Genomic DNA, 16064 nt, shown 5'->3' with positions numbered 1-16064 from the left:
TGGGCGCAGTGGCTCACGCCCGTAATCTCAGCACTCTGGGAGGCCGAGGCAGGTGGATCACGAGGTCAGGAGATCGAGACCGACCGACCTTCCTTCCTTCCTTCCTTCCTTTTTTTTTTTTTTTTTTTTGACAGGGTCTTGCTATGTCACCCAGGCTGGGGTGCAGTGGTGTGATCTCGGCTCTTGTGATCTTGGCTCACGGCAACTCCTGCCTCCCGGGTTCATGCCATTCTCCTGCCTCAGCCCCCCGAGTAGCTGGGACTACAGGTGCACGCCACCACGCCCGGCTAACTTTTGTATTTTTGGTAGAAATGGGGTTTCACCATATTGGTCAGGCTGGTCTTGAACTCCTGACCTCAGGTGATCCGCCTACCTTGGCCTCCCAAAGTGCTGGATTACAGGTGTGAGCCACCACACCCAGACCCAGAAAAGACTTTTCTTTTTTTTTTTTTTTTTTTTTTGAGGCGGAGTCTCGCTCTGTCACCCGGACTGGAGTGCAGTGGCCAGATCTCAGCTCACTACAAGCTCCGCCTCCCGGGTTTACGCCATTCTCCTGCCTCAGCCTCCCTAGTAGCTGGGACTACAAGCGCCCACCACCTCGCCCGGCTAGTTTTTGTATTTTTAGTAGAGACGGGGTTTCACCGTGTTAGCCAGGATGGTCTCGATCTCCTGACCTCGCGATCCGCCCGTCTCGGCCTCCCAAAGTGCTGGGATTACAGGCTTGAGCCACCGTGCCTGGCCAGGACTTTTCTTTAAGCATACGCATACACACAGGGATGGATAACCACTCTCTATGCACGTGGCAGAGCACAGTTAACAGCAGGCACACCCACAAACACACAGTTTACAGACATGCAAGAAACACGTCCAAGAATACATCATCACACACACAGGCACTGTGCATGCATCCGTCTCGTGCAGTCACACACAGACAACATGCCCACAAATACATACACATGCAACAAATACTTCTTTTTTTTTTTTTTTTTGAGACAGGGTCTTGTTCTGTGGTCCAGGCTGGAGTGTGGTGGCATGATCATGGCTCACTGCAGCCTTGGCTTCCCTGGCCTCAAGCAATCCTCCCACCTCAGCCTCCTGAGTAGCTGGGACCATAGGCGTGTGCCACCACACCTGGCTAATTTTTTTCTTTTTGGAGAGATGGGGGTCTCACTATGTTACCCAGTCTGGTCTCGAACTCCTGGCCTCGAGTAATCCTCCCATCTCTGCTTCCCAAAGTGCTGGGATTGCATAAGCCACCGTGCCCCGCCAGTATTTCTGAAAACACATAATTATGCAAACATATATATATACAGACAACCGTACACACAAACACCGAGATCCACAGGCACATTAAAAACACAGCCACACACACCCGCCTAAAACTCAAGCATGAGGCCGGGCACGGTGGCTCACACCTGTAATCTCAGCACTTAGGGAGGCCGAGGCAGGTGGATCACCTGAGGTCAGGAGTTTGAGACCAGCCTGGCCAACATGGGGAAACCCCCATCTCTACTAAAAAATACAAAAATTAGCTGGGCGTGGTGGTGGGCGCCTGTGATCCCAGCTGCTCAGGAGGCTGAGGCAGGAGAATCGCTTGAACTCAGGAGGCAGAGGCTGCAGTGAGCCGAGATGGTGCCACTGCACTCCAGCCTGGGTGACAGAGCGAGACTCCCTCAGAACAAATCAACAAACAAACAAAAACTCAAGCATGTAATCACACAGAGTCACAGGAAGTTAGGGGCCCCGAGACATACCCACAACACTCTACCCACACCTATAATCACAAAGACACACCTCCAGCCAGCCTATAATCACAAAGACACACCTCCAGCCAGCTATCTGCATGCCAAACAGATACTGTCGCATCCACTCTCATGCAGACAAACACACCCACAGGTAACCAGAGCCTCCCCCGAGGTCCCCTCAGCCGGAGGGGAAACCTCCATGGCACATAGACCAGGAAGCTGGGGGATGCTGGCATATACTGTGCATCTGATAAGGAGCTCATACCCAAAATATGTAAGGAATTAATACAACTCGATACCCAAAAAACAACCTAGTTAAGAAATGGAGGCAGGCTCGGTGGCTCACTCCTGTAATCCCAGCACTCTGGGAGGCCGAGGCAGGCAGATCACCAAAGGTCAGGAGTTCGAGACCAGCCTGGCCAACATGGTGAAACCCCGCTTCTACTAAAAATACAAAAATTAGCTGGGCATGGTGGTACATGCCTGTAATCCCAGCTACTCTGGAGGTTGAGGTGGGAGAATCGCTCGAATCTGGGAGGCGAAGGTTACGGTGAGCCGAGATCATGCCACGGCACTCCAGCCTGGGACAAAGAAAAAAAATGGGGCCAGGCACAGTGGCTCATGCCTGTCATCCCAACACTTTAGGAGGCTGAGGCAGGAGGATGGCTTGAACCCAGGAGTTCGAGACCAGCCTGGGCGACGTGACGAGACTGCATCTCTGCAAAAAAAATAATTAAAAATTAGTCAAGTGTCGTGTTGCACACCCATAGTCCCAGCTGCGTGGGAGGCTGAGGTAGGAGGATTGTTTGAGCCCAGAAGTTGGAGGCTGCAGTGAGCTATGATCGCACCGCTGCACTCCAGCCTGGGTGACAGATTAAGACCCTGGCTCCAAAATAGTAATTTTAAAAAAGTGGGGGGAAGGGGGGTGGCAAAGGACATAGAAGGCGCTCACTAAATCCTTGTGGGCCAAGTCTGGTGGGCCAAATGCAGCCATCTGGTGCTCATGGGAGACATACAGATATGTGAACAGCCCAGTCCCCACTGCAGTCTTGGTGGGAACACACGGGCTGAGAGCAGAACCCCAAGCTGGACTCTGCTCCCTACCCCCAGAACGAGCGGGAGAATACGAGCTACGATGTGACCACTCTGCAGGATGAGGAGGGTGAGCTGCCTGACTTTCCAGGTGAGCCCCCACCTCCCCACGCACTCCCGGCCGCCTTGTCCCCTGGGGCCCTGGGAGACCGAGCCTGGACCTCTAGATGTGGGGGAGTTTGAAGCTGGGAGGGAGGTATGTACTCCTCCATTTTTAAAATTCTGCTTGTCTGAGCCTGCCCTGGGGACCCTGATCCACCACTCCAGCCCCCCACCTCCTGTCCCCTGTGGCCCAGGCCCCCGGGGCCTGACTCTGTGTTCCCCTCCAGGGGCCGAGGCGCTGCTGTCCAGGCAACTCAGCCCGTCGGCCCAGGAACGCCTGGCCTCACTGCAGGAACAGGTGGCTGTGCTCACCAGACAGAACCAGGAACTGATGGAGAAGGTCCAGGTAGGGAAAGTGAGGCTGGGGACAGATCTGAGGACCTAGGGCTGGTTCCCTGAGGTCAGGGTGGGCAGGGAAAGTGGCAAAGCTGCCCTGTGTCCCCACGATCACATCAACCCCTGCCAGACTTCTGTCTCCCACCCCACTCCCCAGATCCTGGAGAACTTTGAGAAGGACGAGACAGAGATGGAAGTGGAAGCTTCAGCAGAGGTCATCCCTCTTGCCCTCTATGACTCTCTCCGGGCCGAGTTTGACCAGCTGCGCAGGCAGCATGCTGAGGCCCTGCAGGCACTGAGGCAGCAGGAGACACGAGAGGTCCCCAGAGAAGAGAGGGCAGCCTGTGGGGAGAATGAGGGTGTTGGAGCCACAGCCACCAAAAACAGACCAACCCACATGGAGCTACATGGCTCAGTGGCTCCAGAAACCAAAGTTAACGGAGCCGAGGCCACAGATGAGAAGGCTACAGGAGATGAAACCATGGAAGACAGGACTATGGAAGCCACGTCCATGGCAGCTGAGGCCACAAGAGCTGAGGCCACGAGAGCCACGGCCACAGAGACAAAACTCACAGGAGCTGAGGTCAGAGAAATGGAGACTGTAGAAGAGGAAGCAAACATGGAAACTACGCTCACAGGAGCACAGACCACAGACACAGAGGCCACAGGAGTGGAGGCCACAAAAACAAAAGCAGAGGAAGCAGAAGTGCAGGCCTGCAGAGTGGGTGCTGGGCAACCAGAGCCCCCAGTCACAGGGACCACAAACATGGAGGCCACAGGCTCTAGGGCCACGGGGGTGGAAGCCACAGGAGTCAGTGCCACAGGTGTAGAGAACCCGGGGGTAGAAGCCATGGCCCTGGGGGTCTCTGCTGGCCCTGTCCTACATCCTGGTGCCGCAGAGGCCTCGGAAAAGCTTCAAGTAGAGCTGGAGACCAGGATTCGCGGCTTGGAGGAGGCGCTCCGGCAGCGGGAGCGGGAGGCAGCTGCGGAGCTGGAGGCGGCCCTGGGGAAGTGCGAGGCCGCGGAAGCAGAGGCGGGCCGGCTGCGAGAGCGCGTCCGCGAGGCCGAGGGCAGCGGGGCCAGCGTGGTGGGTGGTGGCAGCGACACCGCACAGCTGCGGGCCGCCCTGGAGCAGGCCCGGGAGGATCTCCGAGACCGGGACTCCCGCCTGCGGGAGCTGGAGGCGGCCTCGGCCTGCCTGGATGAGGCTCGCGCCAGCCGGCTGCTGGCCGAGGAGGAGGCCCGGGGCCTGCGGGCGGAGCTGGCCCAGCGGGAGGAGGCGCGGCTGGAGCAGAGCCGGGAGCTGGAGGTGCTGCGGGAGCAGCTGGCCACGGCCAAGGCCACGGGGGAGCAGCAGCGCACGGCGGCCGCGGAGCTGGGCCGGGCACGGGACGCGGCCGAGGCCCGAGTGGCTGAGCTGGCTGCGGCCTGCGAGGAGGCGCGGCAGGGTCTGGCCGAGCTGCGGGAGGCCTCCGAGGCCCTCCGCCAGTCCGTGGTGCCAGCCACTGAGCACCACCGGCTGCAGGAGGAGGCCCTGGAGCTGCGGGGTCGGGCGGCCAGTCTGGAGCAGGAAGTGGTGGCCACGGGCAAGGAGGCCGCCCGGCTGCGCGCGGAGCTGGAGCGGGAGCGCGTGTGCAGCGTGGCGCTCTCGGAGCACGAACGCATCGTGGGCGCCCTGCAGGCCAACGTGGCACAGCTGGAGGGGCAGCTGGAGGAGCTGGGACGGCGGCATGAGAAGACCAGCGCAGAGGTCTTCCAGGTGAGCAGGGCTGGCCCCCACCCTGCACCCCAGTGGTCCGTGGCGGCCTTTTTTTTTTTTTTTTTTTTTTATTTATTTATTTTTTTTTGAGACGGAGTTTCGCGCTGTCGCCCAGGCTGGAGTGCAGTGGCCGGATCTCAGCTCACTGCAAGCTCCGCCTCCCGGGTTCCCGCCATTCTCCTGCCTCAGCCTCCCGAGTAGCTGGGACTACAGGCGCCGCCACCTCGCCCGGCTAGATTTTTGTATTTTTTAGTAGAGACGGGGTTCACCGTGTTAGCCAGGATAGTCTCGATCTCTTGACCTCGTGATCCGCCCGTCTCGGCCTCCCAAAGTGCTGGGATTACAGGCTTGAGCCACCGCGCCCGGCCATGGCGACCTTTTTTTAGACCCCCACCCCTGAGGTGTTTTGACCCCATCGATTTTACTTGAACAGACTTATTTTATTTTTTATTTTTTTATTTTTTATTTTATTATTTTTTTTTTTTGAGAGGGAGTCTCGCTATGTCGCCCGGGCTGGAGTGTAGTGGCGCAATCTCGGCTGACTGCAAGCTCCACCTGGGTTCACGACATTCTCCTGCCTTAGCCTCCAGAGTAGCTGGGACTACAGGCGCCCGCCACCACACCCAGCTAACTTTTTGTGTTTTGTTTAGTAGAGATGGGGTTTCACTGTGTTAGCCAGGATGGTCTGGATATCCTGACCTTGTGATCCACCGGCCTCGGCCTCCCAAAGTGCTGGGATTACAGGCGTGAGCCACCGCACCCGGCTTCCTTCTTTCCTTCCTTCCTTCCTCCCTCCCTTCCTTCCTCTTCTTCCTCTTCTTCCTCTTCTTCCTCTTCTTCTCTTCCTCTTTCTCTTTCTCTTTCTCTTTCTCTTTCTCTTCCCCCCCTTCCCCTTCCCTTCCTCTCCTTTCTTTTTGTTTTTCAGACAGGGTCTGGCTCTGTCACCGAGGCTGGAGGGCAGTGGTACAATCATAGCTCACTGCAACCACCACCTCCTGGGCTCAAGTAATCCTCCCACCTCAGCCTCCCAAGTAGCTGGTACCACAGGTGTGCACCACCATGCTCATCTAACTTTTTAATTTTCTGTAAAGACAGGGTTTTGCCATGTTGCCCAGGCTGGTCTCAAATTCCTGAATTCATGAGTGGGCGTGGTGGCTCACGCTTGTAATCCCAGCACTTTGGGAGGCCAAGGTGGGTGGATCACCTGAGGTCAGGAGTTCGAGACCAGCCTGGCCAACATAACAAAACCCCATGTCTAGTAAAAGTACAAAAAGTTAGCTGGATATGGTGGCGGGTGCCTGTAATCCCAGCTACTCAAGAGGCTAAGGTAGGAAATTCGCTTGAATCTGAGAGGTGGAGGTTGCAGTGAGCCAAGATGATGCTACTGCACTGCAGCCTGGGTGACAGAGGGAGACTCCATCTCAAAAAGCAAAAACAAAAACTTCAGCATCAGAGTCCACTGGATTAAAAATAATGAAATCTGGGCAGTTGCAATGACTCACACCTGTAACTCCAGCAATTTGAGAAGCCAAGGCGGGCAGATCACATGAGCCCAGGAGCTCGAAACCAGCCTGGGCAACATGGCAAAACCCCATCTCGACAAAAAATACAAGAAAATGGGTTGGGTGGGGTGGCTCTTGCCTTTAATCCCAGCACTTTGGGAAGCTGAGGCAGGCGGATCACCTGAGTTCAGGCCAATATGGTGAAACCCCGTCTTTACTAAAAATACAAAAATTAGGTTGGCATTGTGGCACGTGCCTGGACTCCCACCTACTCAGGAGGCTAAGGCATGAGAATCGCTTGAACCCGGGAGGCGGAGGTTGCAATGAGCCAAGATTGCACCACTGCACTCCAGCCTAGGCAGCAGAGCAAGACTCTGTATCAAACAAAAAAAAAAAAAACAAGAAAACAGTAGCCGGGGTCGGGCACAGTGGCTCATGCCTGTAATCCCAGCACTTTCGGAGGCTGAGATGGGCGGATCAAGAGGTCAGGAGATTGAGACCATCCTGGCTAACACAGTGAAACCCCGTCTCTACTAAAAATACAAAAAATTAACTGGCCTGGTGGCGGGCACCTGTAGTCCCAGCTACTCAGAAGGCTGAGGCAGGAGAATGGGGTGAACCCAGGAGGCGGAGCTTGCAGTGAGCTGAGATCCAGCCACTGCACTCCAGCCTGGGTGACAGCATGAGACTCCGTCTCAAAAAAAAAAAAAAAAAAAGAAAAGAAAAGAAAAAAACAACGAAAACAGTAGCCGGGCGTGGTGGCATGCACCTGTGGTCCCAGCTACTTGGAAGGCCGAGGTGGAAGGATCCCTTGAGCCTGAAAGATTGAAGCTACAGTGAGCCATGATCGCACCACTGCACTCCAGCCAGGACTGCAGCTCTGGAGCAACAGAGCAAGACCCTGTCTTTAAAAAAATCAAAAAATACAAGAACAAAGTAGAAGGGTCATATGAATTCTGGGGTCTAGCATCATTGGAGTCTTTAGTGTCCTGAGAGTCACGCGTGGGCTTGGGCCGCAGGTGCAGCGTGAGGCCCTGTTCATGAAGAGTGAGCGACACGCGGCCGAGGCGCAGCTGGCCACAGCAGAGCAGCAGCTGCGAGGGCTACGGACCGAGGCGGAAAGGGCTCGCCAGGCCCAGAGCCGGGCCCAGGAGGCTCTGGACAAGGCCAAGGAGAAGGACAAGAAGGTGGGTGCCCCCTCTCCTACACCCAGTCAGGGAGGCATTCACTCAGCAGAGGTGGGGGACGGTCTATGAAGGTCGTCACTGCAAGGGCCTTGGAAAATCAACCCATTTTCCAGAAGGGAAACTGAGGCTCAGAAACAGAAGGGGACCTGGTTACAGCCTCTGATAAGTCAGACACACAGAGGCTGCTGTTCCAGGTACTAACTACAACCACAGTTACTTTTATTTTATTTTATTTATTTATTTATTTATTTATTTATTTATTTTTATTTATTTTTTGAGACGGAGTCTTGCTCTGTCGCCCGGGCTGGAGTGCAGTGGCCGGATCTCAGCTCACTGCAAGCTCCGCCTCCCCGGTTCACACCATTCTCCTGCCTCAGCCTCCCGAGTAGCTGGGACTACAGGCGCCGCCACCACGCCCGGCTTGTTTTTTGTATTTTTTAGTAGAGACGGGGTTTCACCGTGTTAGCCAGGATGGTCTCGATCTCCTGACCTCTGATCTGCCCGTCTCGGCCTCCCAAAGTGCTGGAATTACAGGCTTGAGCCACCGCGCCCGGCCTTATTTTATTTTATTTATATATTTTTTGAGATGGAATTTCGCTCTGTCACCCAGGTTGGAGTGTGGTGGCGCCATCTCGGTTCACTGCAAGCTCTGCCCCCTGGGTTCACGCCATTCTCCTGCCTCAGCCTCCCGAGTAGCTGGGACTACAGGCGCCTGCCACCACACCTGGCTAATTTTTTCTAGTTTTAGTAGAGACGGGGTTTCACCGTGTTAGCCAGGATGGTCTCGATCTCCTGACCTCTGATCTGCCCGTCTCGGCCTCCCAAAGTGCTGGAATTACAGGCTTGAGCCACCGCGCCCGGCCTTATTTTATTTATTTTATTTATTTTGAGAGTCTCGCTCTGTCGCCCAGGCTGGAGTGCAGTGGCCGGATCTCAGCTCACTGCAAGCTCCGCCTCCCCGGTTCACACCATTCTCCTGCCTCAGCCTCCCGAGTAGCTGGGACTACAGGCGCCTGCCACCACACCTGGCTAATTTTTTCTAGTTTTAGTAGAGACGGGGTTTCACTGTGTTAGCCAGCATGGTCTCAATCTCCTGACCTCTTGATCCGCCCACCTCAGCCTCCCAAAGTGCAGGATTACAAGCATGAGCCACCGCACCCAGCCTTATTTTATTTTATTATTTATTTTATTTATTTATTTATTTATTTATTTATTTTTATTTATTTTTTGAGACGGAGTCTTGCTCTGTCGCCCGGGCTGGAGTGCAGTGGCCGGATCTCAGCTCACTGCAAGCTCCGCCTCCCCGGTTCACACCATTCTCCTGCCTCAGCCTCCCGAGTAGCTGGGACTACAGGCGCCGCCACCACGCCCGGCTTGTTTTTTGTATTTTTTAGTAGAGACGGGGTTTCACCGTGTTAGCCAGGATGGTCTCGATCTCCTGACCTCTGATCTGCCCGTCTCGGCCTCCCAAAGTGCTGGAATTACAGGCTTGAGCCACCGCGCCCGGCCTTATTTTATTTTATTTATATATTTTTTGAGATGGAATTTCGCTCTGTCACCCAGGTTGGAGTGTGGTGGCGCCATCTCGGTTCACTGCAAGCTCTGCCCCCTGGGTTCACGCCATTCTCCTGCCTCAGCCTCCCGAGTAGCTGGGACTACAGGCGCCTGCCACCACACCTGGCTAATTTTTTCTAGTTTTAGTAGAGACGGGGTTTCACTGTGTTAGCCAGCATGGTCTCAATCTCCTGACCTCTTGATCCGCCCACCTCAGCCTCCCAAAGTGCAGGATTACAAGCATGAGCCACCGCACCCAGCCTTATTTTATTTTATTTATTTTATTTATTTATTTATTTATTTTGAGAGTCTCGCTCTGTCGCCCAGGCTGGAGTGCAGTGGCCGGATCTCAGCTCACTGCAAGCTCCGCCTCCCAGCTTTACGCCATTCTCCTGCCTCAGCCTCCCAAGTAGCTGGGACTACAGGTGCCCGCCACCTCGCCTGGCTAGTTTTTTGTATTTTTTAGTAGAGACGGGGTTTCACCGGGTTAGCCAGGATGGTCTCGATCTCCTGACCTCATGATCCACCCGTCTCGGCCTCCCAAAGTGCTGGGATTACAGGCTTGAGCCACCACGGCTGGCCCTTATTTTATTTTTTAATTTGAGACAAGAGTCTCACTCTGTCGCCCAGACTGGAGTGCAGTGGCATGATCTTGGCTCACTGAAACCTCTGGGTTCAAGAAATTCTCCTGCCTTAGCCTCTCGAGCAGCTGGGATTACAGGCACACGCCACCACGCCCAGCTAATTTTTTATATTTTCAGTAGAGATGGGGTTTCGTCATGTTGGCCAGGCTGGCCTCGAACTTCTGAGCTGAAGTGATCTGCTTGCCTCAGCCTCCCAAAAGGCTGGGGTTACAGGCGTGAGCCACCGCATCTGTCCCCATAGTTACATTTATTTTTTATATATTTATTTACTTTTGAGACGGAGTCTCGCTCTGTTGCCCAGGCTGGAGTGCAGTGGTGCAATCTCGGCTCACTGCAAGCTCCACCTCCTAGGTTCACACCATTCTCCAGCCTAAGCCTCCCAAGTAACTGGGACTACAGGCACCTGCCACCACGCCTGGGTAATTTTTTGTAGTTTTAGTACAGACGGGGTTTCACCATGTTAGCCAGCATGGTCTTGATCTCCTGACCTCGTGATCCACCCGCCTCAGCCTCCCAAAGTGCTGGAATTACAGGTGTGAGCCACCGCGCCCGGCCCAGTTATATTTATTGAGTGCTTTCTGCATGCCAGACCTTATGGACTTGATGCATTTAATCACATCCAGTTCTCACAGGACAGGTGCTTTTATTATCCCCATTTGAGGAAACATAAGCACAGAAGGGTGAAGTCACTTACCCAGGGTCACACAGCCATGCAGTCTTTCAGCTGGGTTTGTACTCACGTTCCCACATTCCCATATTTTCTTCCTAAACAATACTAATGATGATAATAGCAGCCTCCAGTTGTTAGATTGGGAATTTTTCACACATTATCTTTGTTTTTTTGTTTGTTTGTTTTTTGAGACAGAGTCTTGCTCTGTCGCCCAGGCTGGAGCGCAGTGGCACGATCTCGGCTCACTGCAAACTCCGCCTCCTGGGTTCACGCCATTCTCTTGCCTCAGCCTTCCCAATAGCTGGAACTACAGGCGCCTGCCACCACGCCCAGCTAATTTTTTATGTATTTTTAGTAGAGACGGGGTTTCACCGTGTTAGCCAGGATGGTCTCGATCTCCTGACCTCGTGATCCGCCCGTCTCGGCCTCCCAAAGTGCTGGGATTACAGGCGTGAGCCACTGCGCCCGGCCAAATTTTTTAATGTATTTTTAGTAGAGACGGAGTTTCACCATGTTAGCCAGGATGGTCTTGATCTCCTGACCTTGTGATCTGCCCGCCTCAGCCTCCCAGATTGCCAGATTACAGGTGTGAGCCACCGTGCCCGGCCTCACACGTTACCATTTTTAATCTTCCTGCAACTCTAAAAGCCAGAAAGCTTTTTTTTTTTTTTTTTTTGAGACAGGGTCTCACTTTGTCACCCAGGCTGGAGTGCAGTGGTACAATCTCAGCTCACTGGACCCTTGACCTCCTGGGTTCAAGCGATCCTCCTGCCTCAGCCTCCTGAGTAGCCGGGACTACAGGTGTGTGCCCCCACACCTGGCTAATTTCTTTGTTTCTTTTTTTGAGAGAAAGTTTCACTCTGTCGCTCAGGCTGAAGTACAGTGGCGCAATCTCGGCTCACTGCTACCTCGCCTCCTAGGTTCAAGAGATTCTCCTGCCTCAGCCTCCTGAGTAGCTGGGATTACAGGCATGTGCCACCACACCCAGCTAATTTTTGTATTTTTAGTAGAGACAGGGTTTCACCATGTTGGCCAGGCTGGTCTCGAACTCCCGACCTCAGGTGATTCAGCCTCCCAAAGTGCTGGGATTACAGGTGTGAGCCACCATGCCTAGCCTGTTTTGTTTTTGTTTATGTTTTTGTTTTTTTGGTTTTTTTTGTTTGTTTGTTTTGGTAAGAGACAGGGTTTCAAATGCCATATTGCCCAGATTGGTCTCAAACTCTTGGGCTCATGGGATCTGTCTGCCTCAGCCTCCCAAAGTGGTAGGATGACAGACGTGAGCCACTGCACCTGGTTTCAGAAAGTATTTTTGTCCCCATTTTCCAGATGAGCAAACTGAATCTTTAAGAGATGAAGTTAGTGGCTCAAAATCACGCAACATGTCACTGGACAGGAGATGAGACACCCGGAGTCCCAGGCGCTTCAGCGTAAAGAATGACCCAGCCTCGACTCACTGTGTGACCTTAGACCAGACACTTCACCTCTCTGAGCTTCAGTTTCCCCCTCTAAACAGAGGGCAAAATTGCAGTTAGGATGATGGTTTAGCTATAGCCTGGTTTCTTCCCCTGTGCACTGTGGATGTCGAGGCAGGATCGTTTCCTGGGCTGGGGCTGTCCTGGGCATTGGAGGGGACTGAGCAGCGTCCCTGACCTCCACCCACTCCATGCCAAGAACTCCTCCAGGTCATGTTGTCCTCACACAACACCCAGTGTCCCCTTGGGGGGCAGAGTTGCCTCAAGTTGAGAACCCCCGATGTATAGTAATAATAAGGCCCTGCATTTATTGAGTGCCTACTGTTGACCAGGCCCAGTTTAAACTTAATCTCTGTGGAGGATCACAGCTACTACTAAGTTAAGAACTTGGCTGGGCGCGGTGGCTCACACCTGTAATCCCAGCACTTTGGGAGGGCGAGGCAAGTGGATCACCTGAGGTCAGGAGTTCGAGACCAGCCTGGCCAACATGGCGAAACCCTGTCCCTACTAAAAATATAACCATTAGCCAGACGTGGTAATGGGCACCTGTAGTCCCAGCTACTCAGGAGGCTGAGGCAGAAGAATTGCTTGAACCTGGGAGGTGGAGGTTGCAGTGAGTGGAGATCACACCACTGCACTGCACTGCACTGCAGCCTGGGTGACAGAGCACAACTCTATCTCAAAAAAATAAAAATAAAAAGACAAAAACAAAAAAAACGGCTCGGGCGCGGTGGCTCACGCCTGTAATCCCAGCACTTTGGGAGGCTGAGGCGGGCGGATCACGAGGTCAGGAGATCGAGACTATCCTGGCTAACACGGTGAAACCCCGTCTCTACTGAAAATACAAAAAAATTAGCCGGGCGTGGTGGTGGGCGCCTGTGGTCCCAGCTACTCAGGAGGCTGAGGCAGGAGAATCGCTTGAACCCAGGAGGCGGAGCTTGCAGTGAGCCGAGATCGCGCCACTGTACTCCAGCCTGGGCGACAAAGCGAGACTATCTCAAAAATAAATAAATAACAACAACAACAACAACAAAAACGTGAAAACCAATTTTAGCTTGTGGGTTGTATAAAAACAGGCTGTGCTGGTAACCGTAAGCATCCATCTAAAATATAAATAGGCCGGGCGCGGTGGCTCAAGCCTGTAATCCCAGCACTTTGGGAGGCCGAGACGGGCGGATCACGAGGTCAGGAGATCGAGACCATCCTGGCTAACACGGTGAAACCCCGTCTCTACTAAAAATACAAAAAAAACTAGCCGGGCGAGGTGGCGGGCGCCTGTAGTCCCAGCTACTTGGGAGGCTGAGGCAGGAGAATGGCGTAAACCCGGGAGGCGGAGCTTGCAGTGAGCTGAGATCCGGCCACTGCACTCCAGTCCGGGCGACAAAGCGAGACTCCACCTCAAAAAAAAAAAAAAAAAAAAAAAATATATATATATATATATAAATAAATAAATAAGTAAAATGAAAACAGGCTGTGGGCCAGACGTGGCGCTCAGGCCAGAGTTTGCCTGGGACGGGACCTTCCCTCGAAGGCCTTTATCCCTGGCCTCTTCCTGCGGCTGCTGAGAGGTCCTCAGCCCCCAGCCCTGGGCCCAGGGTGATGGCTGACAGCACCCGCACCCCCAGATCACAGAACTCTCCAAAGAAGTCTTCAGTCTTAAGGAGGCCTTGAAGGAGCAGCCGGCCGCCCTGGCCACCCCCGAGGTGGAGGCCCTCCGTGACCAGGTGAAGGATTTGCAGCAGCAGCTGCAGGTAAGGGCCGGGCCGGGCAGGGGCCGGGGGACCATCAGGATGGAGGAGTCCAAATATTTACCAATCAGCACTCCATGGGTGGGGATCCCAGGAGAGGGGCTGGGGTGGGTCGGTGGGGTCCACATCACATGCACGGTGCGGCCAGGAAATATTTCCTTTATTTCTTTTGAGACAGGGTCTCACTCCGTCACCCAGGTGGAATGCAGTGGCACAGTCTCGGCTCCCTGCAGCCTCAGCCTTCCGGGTTTAAGCAATTCTCATGCCTTAGTGTCCTATGTAGCTGGAATTACAGACACGCACCACCACACCCAGCTAATTTTTGTATTTTATTAGAGACGGAGTTTCCCCATGTTGGCCAGGCTGGTCTCAAACTCCTGGGCTCACATGGGCCTCCCAAAATGCTGGGATTGCAGCTATGAGCCACTGCTCCTGGTACCCACTCCCCCTTTTTTTTTTTTGGACACAGGATCTTGCGCTATCATGCTGGAGTGCAGTACTGCAATCATAGCTCACTGGGCAGCCTCAAACCCCTGGCCTCAAGCACTTCTCCACCACAGCCTCCCAAAGTGCCTGGCCATATTTTCATAGATATGTAAAAAGACAAAAATATATAGAGATACAGATAGATAGATTTTTTGAGACAGTCTCACTCTGTCACCCCGACTGGAGTGCAGTGACGTGATCTTGGCTCACTGCAACCTCTGCCTCCCAGCTCCCAAGTTCAAGTGATTCTACTGCCTCAGCCTCCTGACTAGCTGGGACTATAGGTGTGAGCCGCCTTGCCTGGGAATTTTTTTTTTTTTTTTTTTTTTGAGATGGAGTCTCGCTCTGTTGCTCAGGCTGGAGTGCAGTGGCACAATCTCAGCTCACTGCAACTCCGCCTCCCGGGTTCAAGCAATTCTCCTGCCTCAGCCTCCCAGGTAGCTGGGACTACAGGCACCCACCACCATACCCAGCTAATTTTTTGTACTTTTAGTAAAGACGAGGTTTCACCGTGTTAGCCAGGATGGTCTCGATCTCTTGACCTCGTGATCCGCCCGCCTCGGCCTCCCAAAGTGATGGGATTACAGGCGTGAGCCACTGCGCCTGGCCAATTTTTGTATTTTTAGTAGAGACAGGATTTCACCATGTTGGTCCAGGCTGGTCTTGAACTCCTGACCTCAGGTGAACCGCCAGTCTCAGCCTCCTTACAAATGTGTGCCACTGTGTCCGGCCATCTTTTCATATTTTAGCAGTCGCCCATCAAAATACAGGTGTGGGGTGCAAAGGGCACTTGTTGGTGTGTTTTGCTGTGTGGGGGAGGTGGTCCTGTTCTTCTGAGCACCCCTCCCTCATACCTACAGGAAGCTGCCAGGGACCACTCCAGCGTGGTGGCTTTGTACAGAAGCCACCTCCTATATGCCATTCAGGTGAGTGGCCCAGCTCCCGGGTGCCCGGGTGGCTTTGGGCAGGCCGCTATTGCTCTCTGGGTCTCAGGTTCCCCTTCTGTACAGTGGGAGGCTGGTCCTGAGGAGAGGTTCGTGGCATGTGGGAGCCCACCTGTGTGCATTTCCCTCCTGGCTGGCTTGGTCTTTGGGAGTGGTGGAGGGGCCTGGGGCAGCCGTCGGGAATACACTCAGGGTTCCCCTCTATTCCCCCCACCCTAGGGCCAGATGGATGAAGATGTGCAGCGGATTCTCAGCCAGATTCTGCAGATGCAGAGACTCCAGGCTCAGGGCCGCTGAGAAAGGCCAGGCCCAGTGGCTACACTGACCGCACCCACGCAGGGGCCTCACGCCCCTGCAGGCCCCTTGCAGACCGGCTTCACTTGGCCCCATCCGGACCCGTGCACTTGGAGACCAGCCTGGGTCCCTGCCCGACCGTCCCCAGCTGGCTCCATCGCCCCACCTGGTCTCTGCACGCAGGCACTGGTCAGTCTGGACCGGGGGCGTGACCGCCCCTCCCCCACCACCGGAGAATCTGTGAGTCCCTGTGTCCTCCACATCCAGACGCCAGCCCAGGAATAAAGGCATTCTGTGCACAGGACCAATGCGTGCCGTCTGGTTGCTGGGCTTCCACTGTGGGGAGGGGAGGGGGTGGCCCAGAAAAGGAAGGACTTACACCCCTCCCCACCTACCCCACAGCACAACAAATCAACCATCAGGATAAACCCCAACTTTTTCTTCCTTTTCTTTTTTTGAGACAGAGTCTGGCTCTGTCGCCCAGGCTGGAGTGCAGTGGCGTGATCTCGGCTCACTGCCAGCTCCGCCT

The 16064-nt window shown here is 54.3% G+C and overlaps 1 protein-coding gene across 12 annotated transcripts in view; it reads left to right on the top strand.

Moving 5' to 3' along the window:
* Positions 1-15839, top strand: part of ANKRD24 (ankyrin repeat domain 24) — a 48266-nt gene extending 32427 nt beyond the window's left edge. For 11 of the 12 annotated variants that reach the window (XM_033196818.1, XM_033196815.1, XM_033196813.1 and 8 more), the window contains 7 exons: positions 2856-2928; positions 3167-3285; positions 3433-5034; positions 7556-7723; positions 13689-13814; positions 15158-15223; positions 15461-15839. In XM_033196818.1, coding sequence (XP_033052709.1) covers positions 2856-2928; positions 3167-3285; positions 3433-5034; positions 7556-7723; positions 13689-13814; positions 15158-15223; positions 15461-15538 — 2232 coding nt within the window. In that variant the 3' untranslated portion in view covers positions 15539-15839. The remainder of the gene's footprint in view (positions 1-2855; positions 2929-3166; positions 3286-3432; positions 5035-7555; positions 7724-13688; positions 13815-15157; positions 15224-15460) is intronic. The other variant, XM_033196808.1, reaches the window with a different exon arrangement.
* The last annotated feature ends 225 nt before the right edge of the window (positions 15840-16064 follow it).

Source organism: Trachypithecus francoisi, unplaced genomic scaffold, assembly GCF_009764315.1.
Source record: "Trachypithecus francoisi isolate TF-2019V2 unplaced genomic scaffold, Tfra_2.0 Lachesis_group5, whole genome shotgun sequence".
Lineage (NCBI taxonomy): Eukaryota > Metazoa > Chordata > Mammalia > Primates > Cercopithecidae > Trachypithecus > Trachypithecus francoisi.
This window is presented reverse-complemented; position numbering and strand designations above follow the sequence as displayed.